Below are 20,762 nucleotides of genomic sequence, written 5' to 3'. Positions count from 1 at the left end.
AATGGAAAAGGAGGTCCAAAAGACCACTGAAGAAAATACCACCTTAAAAATTAGATTGGAGCAAGTAGAAGCTAGTGACTTTATGAGAAATCAAGATATTATAAAACAGAACCAAAGGAATGAAAAAATGGAAGACAATGTGAAATATTTCATTGGAAAAATCACTGACCTGGAGAATAGATCAAGGAGAGATAATTTAAAAATTATTAAACTACCTGAAAGCCATGATCAAAAAGAGAACCTAGACATCATCTTTCAAGAAATTATCAAGAAAACTGCCCTGATATTCTAGAGCCAGAGGGTAAAATAGAAATTGAAAGAATGTAACGATCTCTTCTTGAAAAAGATCCCAAAAAGAAAACTCTTAGGAATATTGTCGCCAAATTCCAGAGTTCCCAGGTCAAGGAGAAAATACTGCAAGCAGCCAGAAAGAAACAATTTGAGTATTGTGGAAACACAATCAGAATAACCCAAGAGCTAGCAGCTTCTACATTAAAGGATCAAAGGGCTTGGAATATGATATTCTGGAGGTCAAAGGAGCTAGGATTAAAACCAAGAATCACCTACCCAGCAAAACTGAGTATAATGCTCCAAGGCAAAATATGGATTTTCAATAAAATACACAACTTTCAAGCTTTCTTAATGAAAAGACCAGAGTTGAATAGAAAATTTGACTTTCAAACACAAGAATCAAGAGAAGCATGAAAAGGTAAACAAGAAAGAGAAACCATAAGGGACTTACTAAAGTTGAACTGTTTTGTTTACATTCCTACATGGAAAAATTATGTGTGTAATTGATAAGACCTTTCTCAGTATTAGGGTAGTTGAAGGGAATATACATATATATAGACAGAGGGCACAGGGTGAGTTGAATATGAAGGGATGATATCTAAAAAAAATAAAATGAGAGAGGGAGAAAAGGAGAGATAGAAGGGGGTAAATTATCATGCATAAAAGTGGCAAGAAAAAGCAGTTCTGTTGGAAGGGAAGAAGGGGTAGGTGAGGGGGGAATGAGTGAATCTTGCTCTCGTCGGATTTGACTTGAGGAGGAAATAACATACACACTCAATTGGGTATCTTACATGACAGGAAAGTAGGAGAAAAGGGATAAAAAAGGGGGGATGATAGAAAGGGAGCACAGATAGGGAGAGGATGTAATCAAAAACAAACACTTTTGGAAAGGGACAGGGTCAAGGGAGAACATTAAATAAAGGGGGACAGGATAGCAGGGACCAAAATATAGTTAGTCTTTCACAACATCAGTATTGTGGAAGTGTTTTACAGAATGATACATGTGTGACCTATGTTGAATTGCTTGCCTTCTTAGGGAGGGTGGGTGGGGAGGGAAGAGGGGAGAGAATTTGGAACTCAAAGTTTTAAAAGCAGATGCTCAAAAAAAATTGTTTTTGCATGCAACTGAGAAATAAGATATATAAGGAATGGGGCATAGAAATCTATCATGCCCTACAAGAAAGTAAGGGGAAAGGGGGTGGGGCAGGGGAGTGAGGTGATAGAAGGGAGGGCTGACTGGGGAATGGGGCAATCAGAATATATGCCATCTTGGAGTGATGGGAAGGTAGAAATGGGGAAAAAATTTGTAACTCAAAATCTTGTGGAAATCAATGCTGAAAACTAAAATATTAAATAAATAAATAATAAAATTAAACAAAAAAAAAGAAACAAAGGATGAAGGAAAGAGGGAAGAGTCAAGGCTAATTCCAAGGTGATAAGGGGATGTTAGTGCCCTTGACAAATAGAGGGAAATTTGAGGGGGTGGGTTTGGGAGAAAATATAATGAGCTCTATTTTAAATAAGGGGAGTTTGAGAGACTTATGAGATATTCATGTAAAGATTCCTATCACTTGGTAGAACAAGACTGAAGAATTAATATATGTGTGTATGTATTATGTAGTAGGGATATATAACTTATATATATGTATATGTGTGAGGGTGTATGTGTGTGCATATGTACGTATATATATTTATGTATGTGTGTATGTGTGTATAAAATTCAGGGAGTTGTCTTCAAAGAATAATGAGACAGCCAAAGGAAAGAATGTAGAGAAATAAGATAAGGCCCAGTACCGAGTCTTGAGGGACTCCCCCATCTAGCAGCTGGGAGGATGACAATACAGCAAAGGAAACTAGAAAGAAATAGTCAAAAAAGATGAAAAAGATGAGAGTAGAGAAGTCGAGGAAGAAGACATTGCCTAGGAAAGGGGTCACCAACAGTGTCAGAAGCTGCAGAAATGTTAAGTAGAATGAGGACTGAGCAAAGACCATTGGATTTAGCAGTTAGAGTTCCATGTCCCTATCTGTCAATGTAACATGACCAGAAACCCTACAATTGGCCAATAGTCTATAACTAATATATACTATATCAATACACATGAAGAATGATCTCTGTAAGGCATGCCATGTTCCTGTAGCCCAGGCATTCACAAACACAGCTGAGAGTTCACTGAGGCCTCCAAGGACATGGTGTGCTCAGGTACCCAACACACAACTGGATGTGCGATCTCCATTGATGTGGATACTACCAACAGCAATACTACCTACAACAATGCAGATTGTAACCCATCTCTGCCTATCTTTCCTGTGTGGCTCCTGTCCATGTCTTCCCATAAACCCATCAGAAGAGATCCATCCAACACATTGGGGCCCTTCCTCACAAGGGTGTCAGTGTGTACAGTGTGTATATTGTAAGTGCTTAGTAAATACTTTTTTCATTTATTCATGTCACTGGAGCATAAGGGGTCTCCAGCAGCTATCCTTCTCTCTGGCCACATGACCCAACTGTCACAGGTCCTGCAAAACACCTTGTGAATGGTATTATCATTCCAGCCTTGACCAGTTTACGACGTGTCTGTAGACACCAATAATAGCTACATTTTGACATCTGATATCCTCTAATTTTTCAAATGCTTCTGGTTCGATTCCCTGCCTCAAGGCTCTCTCCACTCCAATCCATTCTCCAGTCAGCTAACAAATTGATCTTCCTAAGGACAAAGGTCTGACCATGTCAACACCCACTACCACTCACTAAACTCAGGTGGCTCCCTATTACCTCCTCTGTTTGACTTTCAAAGCCCTCCAAACCTTTCTAGCCTCCTTAAAACTTATTCCCCTTTGATCCAGCGACACTGGCCTCATTGATATTCCTCAAACAAGACACTTCACCTTCCACTTTGTCGGGGGGCTCAAACTGAAGGACTCCTTTCCTTCTTCCCTAAGCCCCAGCCACACTATCCTGTTATCAAGTCTGGTCAACACCACTGGGCCTGGTTTCTGGAAACAGCTGGGGTAGGGGGAGAGGGGTCTTTTAATCTTCCCTGGATCAGCTTCTGCTGTTCCTTAAATGAAAGTTTGTGACATAAAAGTTCCTGAGGTGACATTTCCTGAGGCCTAGTCTGCCTCCTCAGGGCCTGCTATTTGTTGATTCAGTGAAGTGGCCTGGACAGTTTACATCACTCAGGCCAAACATCAGCTGCTAGAGTCATCTCTGAAGTCCTCTCGAGATGTCTTAGTAGGACGATTACTTTAACCCTTTGTTTTTGCTGCTCTGTGTTCATTTCATGGTGATTTTCTGTCTATGAAGGAAATCTGGAAAGCCTGGAAATTTCTGACCTACTCCACCAGTTTCTCAGAACGTATTTCCCAACTCCATGCATTTTCACTGGGGATCTCCTGTGCCTAGAATATTCCCTCTCTTTCTCCCTCTCCCTTTCCCTCTCCCTCACCCTCTCCCTCCCCCCACCACTCTCTGTCTCTCTCTAGGTCTCTGTGTCTCTTTGTGTGTCTCTTTCTCTGTCTCTCTGTCTCTGTGGTGTGTGTGTCTCTCTCTCTCTGCCTCTCTCTCTCTCTCTCTGTCTCTCCACTTTTATTTCTGCATAGTAGCTTCCCTAGGTTCCTTGAGATCTCAGCTAAATCCCCCTTCTATAAGAAGTCTTTCCCAGTCCCATTTCATACTCATTCCTTTCCTCTGGCATCATCTCCAGTTTATCCTGACTATATCTTGTATGTACATAGCTGTTCACATGTGATCTCCTTGAGGGGAGATTCCCCCCCCACCTTTTATGCCCAACACTTAACCCAGAGGCTGGCACATACAAGGCTCCTAGTCCTTGTTGATGTGCTGACTTGGCAAGAACTCAAAGTGACCTTCAGTCCAGCCCTACCAAACAGCAAGCCCTAGAGGAGTAACTGAGGCACACAGATAAACTCATTAGGGAATGGAGGGATGGAATTCATTTTGATAAGAAAATTTTAGCCAAATACAAGACAGTCATTTGATAAATATAAGACTAGACTGGTCCTAACCCTAGGAACTATTATGGACTACCAAAAAAAAAAGAAATGCAGTGAAGTTGATTTACCTCATGGGTTTCCATTATCTCATGATGTATATTTCATTTTCTAGTGTTTTTCTATTATTCCTTTTAAAATGTTTCTTTCTTTCTGATAAAATTCAAAGCAAACTAACTTGCTGACACATTTTGCATTTTGCTGACAAATTGATTCTTTTGATTTTTAGAAGAGAGAAAATTTGCCCCCTTCTCGGTTTTCTTCCCTTTGTTTCTTCCCGATAATTATACCGCTGGTGCCTTCAGACTTTGCCTACCAGGCAGACATGTGAGTTAAACAGGATATGATTTTCTCCTCATGGGTTGAGGCCTGTTAAATCATAGTCTGCTGACTCTGACCAGATAGCCTGGAGAAACATTGGTAGGTTGCGGCTTGCTTTTGAGGATTTGTTGGAAGATTATGCTCAGGGAGATGTTATGTAAAAAGTAACTCAAAAACACACACACCTGAATTTGAAATAGCAATGTTGCATATAGCCAGAAACATCATTTCTTTTGCAAACTGAGGCATGAGATAGAGGAAAAGACGAACCCGAAACAGAACTGCATATAGAACCAAGGTGACACAAGCTCTTGGTGCCTGGCATCCAGATAAGACTGTGGTCAGAGGCCTAACTAGCAATTTTTGCACGTGGAGGAAGTTGAATGAAACATGCCCTCAAATGTTGAGGGGCAATGGGAGAAGTGTGGTTCTCATGGGGGAGGTCCCCGGAAAACAATACAACTGTTGGGAGAATCACTGCCATAGAGAAATAGGGCTGGATAAGTCAGAATGTGGAAAAAAAAAAGCTCACATAGAACATTCCCAGAGGGGAAGGGAGCAAAAGGACCATCCATATGCCTCCTATTTTAAAAAACTATTCTTACTACACACTATGCTTAGTTGTTTCTACAAATGTTATTAGTACCCTCTAAGTTTTGACACACTGGGACAAAGCCCCAGTCACCTTGCCCTACTTAGAGATATGGTTACAGTAGAAACTAACAAGTCCCTTCTTTGTTTTCTATAAAAAATTTATTGACATATTTTGCTTTTAAACTTCCTCTTGTATTTCCTCCTCCTTCCCAGATAGCTATTCCTTATAATAATTTTTAAAGGTCTATTTAAATTTTTTTCTTTTTAATGACATCATTTGCCTTTATATCATTTTAATTTCTAGATGAGGCAGCTAGGTGGCGCTGTAGTGGATAGAGCTCCAGGCCTGGAGTCAGAGAGATCCATTTTTCTGAATTCAAATCCAGCCTCAAACACTAACTAGCTGTGTGACCCTGGGCAAGTCATTTAACTCTGTTTGTCTCAGTTTCCTCAACTGCAAAATTAGCTGGGGAAGGAAATGGCCAACTACTCCAGTATTTCTGCCAAGAAAACCCCATATGGGGTCACAAAGAGTCAGACACAATTGAAACAACTGAATAACAAACAGAAACTTTTAGGTGTATCTTCCCTCTCTCACTTCACTAGAGAAGGTAAAAGAGAAAGAGGAGAAAACAATCATTACACAAAACTAACCAACACATCAACCTAGTCTGACAGTCCTTGTTCATAGATTACCATTGTCCATAGATGAAACAAGACAGTCATTTGAAAAGTGAGACTTCATACTAATATACTAGTCAGTAACATTGCAGTAATGACTGACTTCTTTCATATCATCAGCAAAAGAGCTATTTTATATAAGTGAATTTTCTAGTTAAATAAATCTTATACCTTTGACAGCCAAAATCATCTTTAACTTAAACATTTTGAATGATGGTTGTTGTTTATTTTCTGTGATGCCCAGCTTCCCAAAATACTCAGTATTGAAGTATGACAACCATTTCTTGATGACTTGGTCCGTATCAGTTTATCTTGGTAGTTCAATGGATTCACATCACAGACTTGCAGAAGAAAGCCCTGCAGTCATGCAGTACAAACTGCACCCATCACTACCACCAAAGTGACTTCCGTGGCAATCAAATTAACAAGTGGCTATCCAGCTTCTGCTACAGACTTCCTATGAGCGGAAACCTAGGATCTCTCAAGGTACTCTATTCCACTTTGGGATAACTCAAATTATGGGAAAGTTTTTCCTGATATTAAGCCAAAATTGGCCTCTTTGTACCTTTTACCCCTTGTTCCTTGTTCTTCCCCCTTGGGAACACTGAGGGAGCCAAACTAGGCAGCTAGGTGGGAAAGTAGATAGAATGCTGACTTTGGAGTCAGGAGGCCTTGAGTTCAAATCCAGACTCAGATACTTACTAGTTGTATGACCCTGTTTACCTCAGTTTCCTCATCTGTAAAATGAACTGGAGAAGGAAATGGCAAACCACGCTAGTATCTTTGCCAAGAAAACCCCAAATGGGGTCATGGAGAATTGGTCACAACTGAAATGACCCAACGACAACAATAAAGGAAGCTAGGTGACCAGTGAATAGAGTGTGGAACTTGGAGTCAGGAAACCTGAGTTCAAATCCTACTGCAGGCATTTAATAGCTGTGTTGCCTCAAGCAAGTCACTTAGTATCTGCCTGCCTTAGTTTCTTCATCTGTGAAACAAGGATATACCTACCTCTCAGGGTTGTTGTGAGGATCTAATGAGATAAGATATATAAAGAACTTTGCAAACCTTAAGGCATTACATAAATTCTATTATTATCAATCCTTTTCCCATATGGTCTTCCATTTGGAAGACCTTCAAATACTTTAAGACAGCTATCATCCCCCACTCTCCTGCCTAAGCATGTCCAGTTCCTTCAAACAAACCATAGACGTTTGGGATAAAAGATCCTTTATCTTTCTGATTGTCTTCTGGATGCTGCCCAGCTTATCAATGCCCTTCCTAAAATACAATACCTAGAACCGAACAAAAAACTCCAGATGAAATCTGATGAGAGTAGAGGACAATGGAACTCTCATCACTATTTTTCTTTAATTTCTGAAAGCCTTATTTCGCAATGCAGTCCAATATCTCAATAGCTTTTTTGGCTTTTATATCATGCTGTAAGCAGATATTGAATTTGCAGTCCACTAAAATCCTCAACTCTTTTAAAGACAAACTGCTGACTAAGCATGCTTCCCCCACCTTGTTCTTATAAAATTGATTGTTTAAACTCCAGTGTAGGACTCTACATTTTATCCTAATTAAATTTCACCTTATTAGATTCCATCCAAGGTTCTAGTCTAGCAGGAATTTTCTGGGATCCAGAATCCATCTTTTTGTTGGCTATCCTTTCTAACCGTGTGTCATCTACAAATTTGACAATGAGGGTATCTATCTCTTTATCCAAATCAGTGAGAAAAAATGTTAAACAACCCAGTGCCAAGCACAGATCCCTGGGACACCCCACCAAAGATCTTCCAAGTTGACAGGAACATTAAAAACTACTTCTTATGTCCAGCCAACAAACCATTTCAAATCCACCCAATGGCATTGTCCCTAGCCCACATCACCCTTTATTTTCCCTACAGATAGCATAAGATACTTTATCGAATATTGGAAAAATCAGGATAAACTCTATCCACAGTGTGCTCATGATTGAGTAACCTTGTCCCCCTGTCCCCCAAAAAGGCATTAAGGAATGTCAGTTTGACATGACAAGTTCTCAAAGCAGTCACATTGCTTTTCATGATCACTACGGCCTCCCTTATTTCAATGTCCCCTAAATATCTCCTCAATAACACATTCTAAAATATTCCAGGAATAGACACAAAGTAATCCGGTCTAAAGTTAACAAAGTCTATTCTCTTCCTGCTTTGGAAAATCGGGACGTTTGTCTTTTCTAGTGCTGTGCAGTGTTTGCAATGTCATTGACAGTGGCTCAGCAGTCCCAACCTCTAGTCCCTTAATATCCAAGGATGCACTTTTTTGGATTCAGGGCAATTGAATTCATCAAAGGCAGATAGAGGTTTAATTGACAATGGATACTGCCTATATTGGACAGCTAGGTGGTACTAGATATGGATAGAGCACTGGGCTTGGAATCAGGAAGACCCATCTTCCTGGGTTCAAATCTGACCTCAGACACTTACTAGTGTGTGCCCCCAAGTAAGTCCCTTAACCCTGTTTGCCTCAGTTTCCGCATTTGTAAAATGGGCTGGAGAAGGAAATGGCAAACCACTCCAGTATCTTTGCCAAGAAAACTCCAAATGGGGTCACAAAGAATCAGACACAGCTGAAATGACCAAACAACAAGCTGCCTCCACCATAAGGATCAAAAGTCCTTCACTTATTTTCATCCTGTGCTATTCTCAGGCATCTCTTTCCATCAATTTTATAGAGAGATCACTCTCTTTAAGGGCTTTTCCTAGTTTGTTTACTATGTCAAGGGAATCAGTGTAGTTCAAAGGCTCTCCACCAGTTGTTTCTTATGATTAACACTAGCTCACCTCCTTTTGCACTCATACCTGACCTCAATAATGTCTTTTACACCACTTATTGGATGAACAAATGAATGAGTAGATGAATGAATGAATGAGTGAATGAATTGAGTTAATGAATGAATGAAAAAGCGCTTGTTACATGCTTACTACGTGCCACACACTGTGCTGAGCATTTCTTGCACATAAATCATCATTGGTTGCATGCCATGGCTTAACTATATCCACCAGGGAAAGGGGAAGAAAAGGTAACAACCATTTATTAAGCTTCTACTGTGTGCCAAGCATTGTGCTAAGCTCTTTACAAATATGTTATCTGATTCTCACAAGAATCCTGTGAGGTGGGTGTTGTTATTATCCCCATTTTACAGTTGAGGAAAGTAAGACAGAGGCTAAATGATTTTCTCAGAGCCACACAGCTAATAAGTATCTGAGGCTAGATTTGAACTCAGGTCTTCCTGATCCAGCCTTCTATCCCCTACACCAATTAGCTACAATTTTTCAACTCTCCATTGGGTTACCTATGATTTGGCATAAAGATGTCTCTTCCTGGCACTCTTTTATGCTGTGTCCAGAGAGGAAAACTCGCAATTCACCCACGGTGAGGGTGCCATGAACTGAATTGGGAAAGGGTGGGGGGTATAGAATATCTTTTCCCCTCTCTCCTTTTAGGCTCTGGCTGGGGTGTTTGTCTTGTTCTGCATCATTTGTCCTTCTCAGTTTCAGATGCCAGCAATGATCGCCACTGGATCTCAGACTAGGAGTGATGGTGACCTAGAGGTCAATGTTCCAGGCAGGCTACAGCAGCCTGCCAGCCTGGCAGGGAAGCCCTGAGCAGTTGGGAATCATTGAAAACACTCTGCCATTTCCCAGATGGGATCCAGCCTCATCTCTCCCCACTCCTTCTGGAAGATTCCCTTCATTTTCCAACAGTAGCACCTGCCTAAGATAAATGTCTGCATGGGCTAACCCAGTGCCAATCATCACCTGGGCAATTGTACATTTTGTATCTACTTGGCTTCCAGGTATATATCATAAACATGAATAATTGTACTGAGCCATAGTACACTGATATGAGAAACTAAATGACCCAAGACAGCTGTGTTTTAAGGGTTAATTTGTTCTGTCTTGTAGGTATTTGGCCTTGTCCCTTGATATCAGATTGTCAGCTGTCATCTCTAGTGCTGTCAGTTTTCTAACAGCACCCATGTTTTTTCTAATTTCTAATGGTGCTCAAGGAAATCAGGTAAGAGGAGATTGTCACAAAACCCAATCTGTCAAAAACATTGACTAAATGCTTACCATATGCCAGTCACCATGCTAAGCATGAGAGATACAAGGACAAAAAAAATCAAAATAAAACAGACCCTGCCCTCATGTTCTAATAGGAGAGGAGATGTAAATAAGGACTAGATATATAGGAGAAGGCATAGGAGAGGTAAACAGGGACAGGGAGAAAAGAGACAGTAGATGAAAGGTAATGTAAGAAGGGAAGGTACTAACTAGAGTCTGGGAGGATTGGGAAAGCCTTCCTGCAAAGGAATTATTTGAGCTGTCTTAAAGAAAGTCAAGTGGAGATAAGGAGGGACAGCATCCCAAGCATGAGAGAAAACCACTGCAGAGGCATGAAAAAGGAGATAGAGTGTAGTGTTCTAGAGACTGCAAGTCAGCTGGCATCACTGGTCATAGAGTAGAGGGGAAATGGGGCAGGGGAGGGGGTCAAATGTAAGCAGGCTGGAAAAGTAGGAAGCAGTTAAGTGGTGAAAAGTATTAAAAAATGAATTTATATTTGATCTTGGATGAAACAAGATCCAGGAGGAGAGGGTGGTCAGTGGGGACCCCTGATGATATTCAAAAGAGACTTGCCAAGCAAACTCTGAGATGCTGCTACAGGAAAGGGATGATACACACACACAAACACACACACACACACACACACACACACACACACTTCATGATGAGTCATTTGCAATAGGAGCACGACCAGAGCCATGTAACAGTATGAAAGGAACACTGTCTATGTTTTCAGACTTGTAGTCACTCAGAAGGTGAGCAGTTCCAGTCAAGAGGTGAGCATCCAGAATTTACATGGCCAATAAGAAGCAGATTTTTTAAAGGAAGACAATCAGAGTTGCCCAGAATCAGCTGAGTCCTGGAAGCTACCAGTGAATCCTGTCCCAAATCAAATTGGTGAGCCAGGGGAAGGTCTTATTTACCTCACATTCTCATATCCATGAAGCTGAGATGGTTTAAGCTGAGATGGGAGAGCCCAGCCCTCAACAAGGATATCACTTGAGGGCAGTGAGTTGACTCAACTAAACATGGTTTCTTGCCTTTCTTGCCCATATTGGTCTGAGAACCAAACTTCCTTCTATTCCTCCTATAAGCCTTAATCATCTCAACTCAAGCAGTAATCATCTCAACTCATACGGAAGATTGTCTATATTTTCTTTTACATACAATAAACTGCTATGATCACATAATATATGACCAAATGTATGTGTGTTGAGGGAAGAGCTGAAAGAGAAAATCACACCAAATAAAGACAAAAATGAAGACATGGGCCTGTTATTGATGTTACTGATAATTAATGCGCTAAATTCCTTATTTTAATAATTCATCGATATTTCGTATTTCAGTTTGCACTCTGTAAAGTAAAGGGATAAAACTGAGGCTCATAGATTTTAAGTGAATTGCCCAAGGACATACAGCTAATGAACATCAGAAGTAGGATTTGAACCCAGATCTTCTTGGCTCTAAATTCAACACTTTATCCACTACACCATACTGTCTCAATGCTATGGCCTTTTCTTACTCTCAATTCTACTTGATATGCCTGCAGCTTTGGACACCCTTGACCACTCCCTGCTCCTAGACACTCTCCTCTCTTGAAGAAGCTGATATCATTGAACATACCTGGTTCTCCCCATACCTCTCTGACTGCTCCTTCTCAGTTTCCTTTCCTGGATCATCATCCTTCTACAACCCATTAAGTGTGAGGATAACTCAACACTGTATCCTGGGCACTTTCCTCTTCTTTTTCAATAGTCTTTCTCTCGGTGATCTTATCAGGGCTTCAAAACTATCTATCCAGCCCTAATTTCTCTCCTGAGCTCCAACCACTATTTCTATTTAAATGTGCCATAAGAAACTCAAATTCACCATATCGAAAGTGGAATGCATGTTTTTAAAAAATCCCTATTCCAAATTTCCCTATTTCTGCTGAGGATAGATCCATCCTTCCAATCACCCAGATTCTCAACCTGAGACTCCTCCTTGATTTTTTTCCTCTCCTCCCTAAGGACAATGTCTATGTTTTAAATCCTTGAATCCTGCTGTTCTTCTGAATCCCCAATTCATAATTGTTATAAATTAGTCTCAAGTCCCCCAGATCAACTTCTATGGATCAAACTTTTCCTCTCATTCTTACCTTCTCCTTGTTTATAAACCTTAAATAAAACAAACACATAGCCTAGCATTTCTGCTCGCCAGTAGGGTTTTGTAGTAGGTAAATGACTTCCAAATTCAGGACAATGGACAAGGAACAAACAAATTTTTTGTGCCTGGCTAACCGTAAGAAAGAAACTTAGCTTTGCTAAGAGGTAGAAGAGGTCACTCAATCAGTCTCCTCCCTTGGACTAAGTCTCATCTGCCCAGATTTGTGGATTCCTGGGGTTGCTGCTCCCATTGTATGAAAGCACACAATTGGTCCAGAGCTTTTGAGCTTATTAAATAAGCATAATTATTTTCAATATTGAACATTTATAAAAGGAGTTGTGGCCCCCTAGAACTGAGAAAGCAAGAAGTGGGAATGTGAGGGCAACAAAATGGAAGTGAGTTCCCACTTCTTGATTTCTCAGTTCTAGGGGGCCACAACTCCTTTTATAAATGTGCGATATTGAAAATATTCATCTATTATGCTTATTAACCATATACATAGTCTTTCTAAAAGCTTTTAGTCTTCTTCCTAGTTTAACACATTCTGATAAAAACATCAATCATCAGTAATTAATAAAATAACATTCTAGGATTTTATACAGAAAGGAAGTGCGTGGTAGTTGATTTTAAACCAGAAATGCACTGGTTAGTATTAATCTAAGTGGCTTAATGCAAAAATGTTTTTAGCAATGCTCATGGTCTCGGGTCTCTGGTTCTGTCCCCTTAGAGCTTCATGGATAGCTCTTCCCAATGTTCTAAAGTGGAAAGATTCAAGGCTCGGAAAGAGAGAATTCTTACATATAAAGTCTCACCACAACTGACAAACGCATCATACTCAGATGAAAAAGTGGTCTGTTATTTCATTATTTTGCCTTATTTTTCAACATTATCCAACTAGCAGGTGGAAGAATAAAAAACTACAGTGAATCTGAAGATTGGCAAACTACAAGCCCAGGGCTAAATCTGACCCACTTGGACAGTACAAAAAACAGGCAACAGCAGGCCAGAGTTGACCTGTGGGCCAGTTTTCTGACTCCTGGCAGGTACTAACCGACTTATGATTTTTTTTCAGTAACTTCCATAATGACAAATCCCCAAATAATTTCCATTTTATATAAGCAATTTTTAATCATCCTCTTAACAAATGGCCATAGCCTCCCATATACACATACTTAGCTGTTCAAACTTAAGTGTCATCGACCAATTATACTATCATGCATGAAGTTGCCTGACTTTTCACGAGTCATACTTTTTCTAGTCATGAGTAATTTTAGGGATTTGAAGAGTGAATAACTATAATCATTAATATTGTTTCTTCTTATACATTAGTAAATGAATCACTTTTAAGTTATCTAGTTTGTTCAAAAGAAGATTATATGAAGATTCTCTTCACTTCTTTATAGCTTATCAAAGATAATTAATGAATAGGGATGTATAGACAGTGACGAATGAAAAGTCACAGTGCAAAGAGATTAATGGAAGTATCACATTATGAAAATTAAAGTTGACTTACACGGGATAGTTTTCAAGTAGATTGGACAAGGCTCATACAAAAAGTGTTATTATTTTTGGATGCGAGCTTTACAGAAAACATTCAAAAAATCATGATTTTGCTTTGTATTTTGTAGTTGCTCTTTAAGGCAGTTTTCAAATTACTCTAATATTAGGTTAGAATTCACAAGGTTCTCATTATCTGCACAACACATATATTCCTATGGTTTATTCTATCAGGTTTGAGGGGGAATTTAATTTCAATGAGAGCGATAGCTTTGGGCTCAGAGATCAAATTTCAAATTGTAAATGTTCCTTTAATACTAAAAAAAATTTAAATCTTCCACTCTCCAGTGACAGGTAAGTGAGAGGCTTGGGTACATTCATATGAAAATTCTATAAATTTTCTACTTTTAACAATCCAAAAATGTTGGAGGGGATGTGGGAAATTTGGGACGATGATTCATTGTTGGTGGAATTCTGAGTTGATCCAACCATTTTGGAGAGCAATCTGGAATTATGCCCAAAAAGTTATTAAACTATCCTTTGATCCAGCAATACCACTAGTAGGTCTATTGCTGAAGAGGATTAGAGGAAAATGAAAAGAATCTCTATGTTGGTGGCAAATGTGGTGGCAAAGAACTGAAAATTGCAGGGATGTCCATCAATTGAGGAATGGCTGAACAAGTTGTGGTATGTGATTGTGATGGAATACTACTGTGCTATAAGAAACGATGAGCTCAATGAGCTTAGAAAAACATGGAAAGACTTGCATAAAATAATGAAAAGTGAGATCAGCAGAACCAAGAGAACATTGAGCAAATAATTTGACTATTATAAATATCCAAATTAACTATAAAGAACAAATGAAGAAAGATGCTATCTGCATCAAGAAAGAACTGATAAATAGAAGTATGTATAGAATAGTTTTATATATATATATGTATGTATGTGTGTATGTATATATTATAATATATATATATATATTGGTAGCCATCTCTGGGTGTGGAGGGAGGGAAAAAAGGAGAAAAAAAGAAGTTCATATGATAATTCTGTTGTGCATTTGAAAGAAAAAGCAAGTTGTGCATAGTAGATTTGCAGTTTCATGTATAATCATCTTTTTTACTATATTATGTTAAGGAAATGCTTGTTTTATTCCATAAATTAAAATTAAAATAAATTTTGAAGAAAACAATCCTAGGGAGATGAATCTCTGCTACCCCCCCCCCAAAAAATTACTGGGATATTTCACAACTTGTAGAACTGCATTAAAAGGTCATTGCTGAACCACAAAGAGGCACAAAGCTCTTTAGCTTCCAATGCCATAAACTTCCCAGAAGGTGAAAGGGGATGGGTGTGGGAGGGGATCATTCTTTCTTATCTGTCTCTCTCAATTGGCCAGAACTGGGAATGCTTAGATAAAAATACATCCTTATAAAACTTTGAAACTTTCATCTTAAAAACTCTAATTCTTTCCACCATTTCCCTTGGCTCTTCAAAATACAAGAAAAAGGAATTTTGTTCAGACGACAAGAATACAAAATATGAAAAAAAAACCCTGCAGACTGCATAGACCTACTCTACTAACAGAGCTTAAGGCTAAAGGGGTCAGTTAAACTCCTGATTCAGAAGTTTAGGGAAATCTTTTACCATCATGGCAACATGGGCTTGGCTACCATTACTTCCCATTTAGAAGGAAATAGACCTAGCCTGATAAAGAGCCTTACATTGAGACTGAAGCCAATGCAGAAGCCTAACCCAGAGGGTGAGGCAACTAGCTGCCTAACAGAACCTAGTGACGACAAAAGCTCACAGGTTTTTCCTCTGATACTTACCCTGGAGGCCAGAGACAACAGAGATGACAATACCTCGATCTTGCCATCACCCACAAATGTACCACTTCCTTGTTCATGACTTCTAAAATTTTCTTATCTGATCACAATACCTCTCCCTTTGCTTGAAATCCTAAACCCTGTTCTTTAAAATCATCATGATTCCCCAATCCCTTTTTAGCTTTCCCTAGACCCTCACCTCTACACTGTCCTCACTCTCATCTTCTCCCCTTTTTGACCTGTTAGTGAATCAGTTCAACTCTACACTGGCTTCTTTTTTAAGTCCCTAGCCACCTTATATTGCCACCCTTGTCCCTATGAAACTTCAGGTTACTTAACTACATATTAATTATGTACTTGTTATTAATTAATTAATTATAGATCACTCCTACCATCTCTGCCTGCACTCCAATTCATTCCCTGCTGAACTAACCTAGAGAAAAAAACAAAATTGTGAATCCACTACACATGTATGTTATTTAATCTCAACTGGGCACTCACCGCAGCAAAGCAATCGTTTTATATCTTCCTACTTAACTCACTATCCCACTCACTACAGCAGCAATTCCAAACCTTTTCAGCCCTCCTCAAACCTCCCATAGCTCCCCCACCCCCACTTTCTCAGTTAAGAACCTTATCTCATATTTCACTGAAAAAATTGAAGTCATGCGGTGAGAATTCTGCCCTCTCCATTCCTCCTCATCTTGCATCACCCAGATGTCTCTGCCGGTATCTCCACCTTCACCCTGGCCCTTCTCCTCGCCAAGGCAACCACTCTACTCGAAGAAATGTTCCCATTCCACCTGGCCTCCTCCAACAGATGGCCCTTTCTCTCATGCTTACCTTCTCACTTGTCTACTGGCTACTCTCTCTCCCTTTCTACTGGCTACTTCTCTACTGCCTACAAACATGTCCTTTTCTCCCCCACCCACAGAAATAAAATGTTTCCTTGATACATTCAGCCTTGCTAGCTATTGTCTATGGTCTCATATCTCTCCTCCCTTTTGTGGTTAAACTCCTTGAGAATATCTACAAGAGGCACCTTCACTTACTTCTTCCCCCTCTGTTCTTACCTCTCTAGTCTGGCTTTCAACCTCACCATTCACTTGAAACTGCTCCCTCCAAAGTTACTGATCTCTCCAAAGTTTTGATCTCTTAATTGCCAAATCTAGTGGCTTTTTCTCAATCTCATCCTTCTTGACCTCTCTGCAGCCACTGCAATCACCCTCTTCACATTGAATCTAGGTTTTTGTGACACTCTTCTCTCCTGGTTCTCCTACTTCTCTGACCATTCCTCAGAGCCCTTTACTGGATCTTTATCCAGATCACATCTGCTAACCATGAGTGCCCCCAGAGCCCTATCCACTCTTCTCTTCCCCTTCCATACTATTTCATTTGGGGATCTTAGCAGCTCTCCTGGATTCAATTATCATATCTATACTGATAATTTTCTTTTTTATAATTTTTTAATTTTACACTTAATTATAAAGTGAGAAGAGAAAAATCATTGCCATGTACATAGCAGACCATAAGAGAGGATTTACTATATAACAATAAATGTCCATTTCAAAAAAAAAAAAACCTGTGTAATAAATACTAGACATTGTTTTCAAAGCTGCCCAGCTTTTCCTTGCTTCCTTGTTGGTTTTCTTTTGTTCTCTGCTGTGCACTTTTTACTTCTTTTCCCCTCCCTCCACCCCCAAAAAGGCTACAACTAAGCATGGATATATATATATATATATTATATATATCCATATATAGCTATAGATATAAATATATAAACATAAATATCTATAAATACACACACATACATACATATATGTATACAGAGAGATACACATATATGTAAGACCACGCTGTACTTATTTCCTCTTATCATCTGCTTCTCTGAAGGTGAATAGCATCTTCCTTCATAAGTGCACATAAGTGCAAATCTTTCCATGTTTTTCTAAATTAACCTGGTCATCATTTCCTATATCACAACAATATTCCTTTCTGGATTCAAACAGCATCTATCATCATAGGATCTTTGAGATTGCTTTGGGTATTTATAATGGCCACAATAACTTGGTTGCTCAAAATTGTTCTGAAAACAATATTGCTGTTACTGTATACAATGTTCTCTTGGTTCTACTCATTTCACTCTTCATTATTTCATAGAGGTCTCTCCATACTTTCTAAAATCATTGAGCTCACCATTTCTGATAGCAGAGTAATATTCCATCATCAACATATACTGCAATTTGTTTAGCCATTCCCCAATTGACTAGTATCCCTGCAATTTCCAGTTCTTTGCCACCACAAAGAGAGTTTCTATAAATATTTTAGAACATGTAGGTTCTTTTCCATCTTCCCTAATTCTCTTGGGAAACAGACCTAATAGTGGTATGGCTGGGTCAAAGGCTATAGGCAGTTTAATAACTTTTTGGGCATAATTACAAATCTCTCTCCAAAAGGGCTGGATCAGTTGACAGATCCACCAACAATGAATTAAGATCCCAATTTTTCCACATCCCCTCAACATTTGTTGCTTTCCCCTTCTCTTATGCTAATAATTTTCAAATCTATCTATCCAGCCTTAACCTCTCCAATAACCTCTAGTCTCTCTTCTCCAACTGCCTAATGAGCATCTCAAACTATATTAAACTGAACATGTCCAAAACTGAATTTATTATTTTTCCTGAAAAACTATCCCTTTTTCCTAACTTCCCTATTACTATTGAGGGTACTACCACCCTTCCAGTCCCCCAGGTCCACATCCTAGGCCTCAATGTCTCACACCCCCAATATTCAATTTCTTGCCAAAGGCAATCAATTTTTCCTTAGCAATAGCTCACAGGTATGCCCCTTTCTCTCCTCTGACATTTTGCTCTCCTCCCCCCAGGAGCTGGCCTTCATTATGTCACACATGGACTGTTGTAATAACTTGCTAATCAGTCTCTCCTAAAAACAGTCCATCTTCCACTCCACTGACAAGGTGATCTTCCTAAAGTGTAGGTCTAACCAAGTCACCCACCTACTCCACAAATTCCGGTAGTTTCCTATTACTTCCAGGATGAAACAAAAATCTTCTCTGTGGCATTTAAAGTCCTTCATAACTTGGTCCCTTCCTGCATTTCCAATCTCTTCACACTTTACTCCTCTCCACACATTCTGGGATCCAGTGATATTAACCTCCTGCCTCTTCCTCAAACCTATCTCCTGATGTCATGCATGTTCACCACCATGCCCCCATGCCTGGAATCCTCTCCCTCCTGATCTCTACCTCCTGTTTCTCTGACTTCCTTCTAGTCCCAGCTAAAATCCCAATTTCTACAAGAAAGCCTTTCTCAGTTCTCCTTAAGGCTGATTGTTTCCAATTTATCCTGTTTGTATCTTATCTGTGCACTGGTGTTTGTACAACTCTCCATTAGACTGTAAGCTCCATGAGAGGAAGGATTGTGCAGTGTTTAACATAGTACTTAACTCATTGTAGGCACTTAATAAATCTTTATTGATTGATTTATTGATCTGTCTCTCTCTGTCCCTGTATCTTCATTTTTGTCATAGAAAAGGCCAAATTCATATCTGCTCATTCACTAAGAGGGTCTGTGAAAGCTTTTCCTGCTACCTACAAAAAGGTCCAGGTCTGTCCTTCACTAGACCCTACCTTCCCTTCAAACTGTCACCCTGTATCTTTGCTCTCTTTGCAAACTCCTAGAAAATGTTGTCCATACTCACTGTATCCACTTCCTCCCCTTTCACTCACTCTTCAAACCCTTACAGCCTGACCCCCAACCTCATAAATTCAGTACTTGCTCTTATCAATGACCTCTTAATTGCCAGATATAGTAGTCTTTTTTTTCAGGTTTAATCTTTCTCACCCTCTGTTTCATTTAACACTTTTAACCACCCTCTCTTCTTGAGTACTCTCTCCTCTCTGGGTTTTAATGACATGTCTCTCTTCTGGTTCTCCTCCTGCCTGGATAATCACTCCCCTTCTGCCTCCATTGCTGGTCCATCATCCATAACACACTCCCTAACTGCCTCTGTCTCTATCTCTCCTTCCTTCTCTCTCTGTCTCCATCCCTCCTTCTTTCTTTCTCTCTTCTCTCTCTCTCTCTCTCTCTCTCTCCCTCCCTCCCTCCCTTTCCTCTTCCTCTTACATACACACACACACACACACACACACACACACACACACACCCCTCATCAGGTCCCATGGGTTTAATTATAATCATCTATTAGATATTTCAAGCTGCATGCCTTGGAGATATCTCAAACAAAATGTGTCCAACATGTTATCTCTTTCCTCCAAAATCCACTCTACTTTTAAACTTCCCTATTTCTGTCAAAGACACCACCACTCTTCCAGTCATCCAGATCCATGACCTGTCATTACCCTCAGTTGCTTAACCTCACATATCTCACCAGTCATCAAATTTTCTACCTCCACAACTTTCCTTGTATCTAACAGCTTCTTTTTGTGTGTCCAACTACTATCTAGACCCTCATCATTTCTTGTCTAGATTATCGCAATGACTTTCTGATTGGTCTCCTCACTCCAGCGCATCCTCCACACTACTGTCAAAGTGATTTTCCTTAAGTGCAGGACCCTGTTACTCCCCCATACAACAAAGTCCAGTGGCTCCCGATGGCCCCTAAGATCAATTGTAAACTCTTCTGTTTGGCTGTTAAAGCCCTTCACAACCTGCACACAATCTAACCAGCCGGTATTATTAGACATCCCTCCTCCTCCTCTTCCACTCTGTAATCCAGCCAAACTGATGTATTCTCATTTCGTCATGTTCATTTCCCATCTCCATTCCTCTGGGATGGCTGTGCTCCATGCCTGGAATGTGCCCCCTTGTCACCTCCATCATAAAGAATTCCTCTCTCTTCCTTCATGACTCAATCCCTACACCACCTTCTACACAAAGCTTTTCTTGAACCCCTTAAATGCTAATGCCCTCCCTCCTCACTTTGTATTTAGTGACCTTGTGTTTATTTTATACTTGTTAAATATATATGTGTATGCATATTCATTCTAGATATATTTATTGTTTATCCTATTAGGATGTAAACTTCTTTTTTGAATAAATTTATATTTTTATTTTTAGCGTACAACACTCAGTTCCCCAAGTTTTGGGGTTCCAAATTTTCTCTCCCTCCCTCTCCTCCTCCCTCCCCCCCAAGACAGCATGTACCTTCACACTGAACTTATTTACATAATAGTCCAGTTGTAAAGAAGAATTATAACCAGTGAAATGAATCATGAGAAAGAAGAAACGAAACCAAAAAT

General features: G+C 39.7%; 1 protein-coding gene across 1 annotated transcript in view; it reads left to right on the top strand.

The window, feature by feature from the left end:
- Positions 1-2,478: 2,478 nt before the first annotated feature.
- Positions 2,479-20,762, top strand: part of AMBN (ameloblastin) — a 37,678-nt gene continuing 19,394 nt past the window's right edge. The window contains exons 1-3 of the mRNA XM_036764978.1: positions 2,479-2,702; positions 3,139-3,303; positions 9,855-9,966. Coding sequence (XP_036620873.1) covers positions 2,479-2,702; positions 3,139-3,303; positions 9,855-9,966 — 501 coding nt within the window. The remainder of the gene's footprint in view (positions 2,703-3,138; positions 3,304-9,854; positions 9,967-20,762) is intronic.

This window comes from Trichosurus vulpecula, chromosome 6, assembly GCF_011100635.1.
Source record: "Trichosurus vulpecula isolate mTriVul1 chromosome 6, mTriVul1.pri, whole genome shotgun sequence".
Taxonomy (NCBI): Eukaryota; Metazoa; Chordata; class Mammalia; order Diprotodontia; family Phalangeridae; genus Trichosurus; species Trichosurus vulpecula.
The sequence above is the reverse complement of the archived record's forward strand: the minus strand, read 5'-3'. Positions and strand labels throughout refer to the sequence as shown.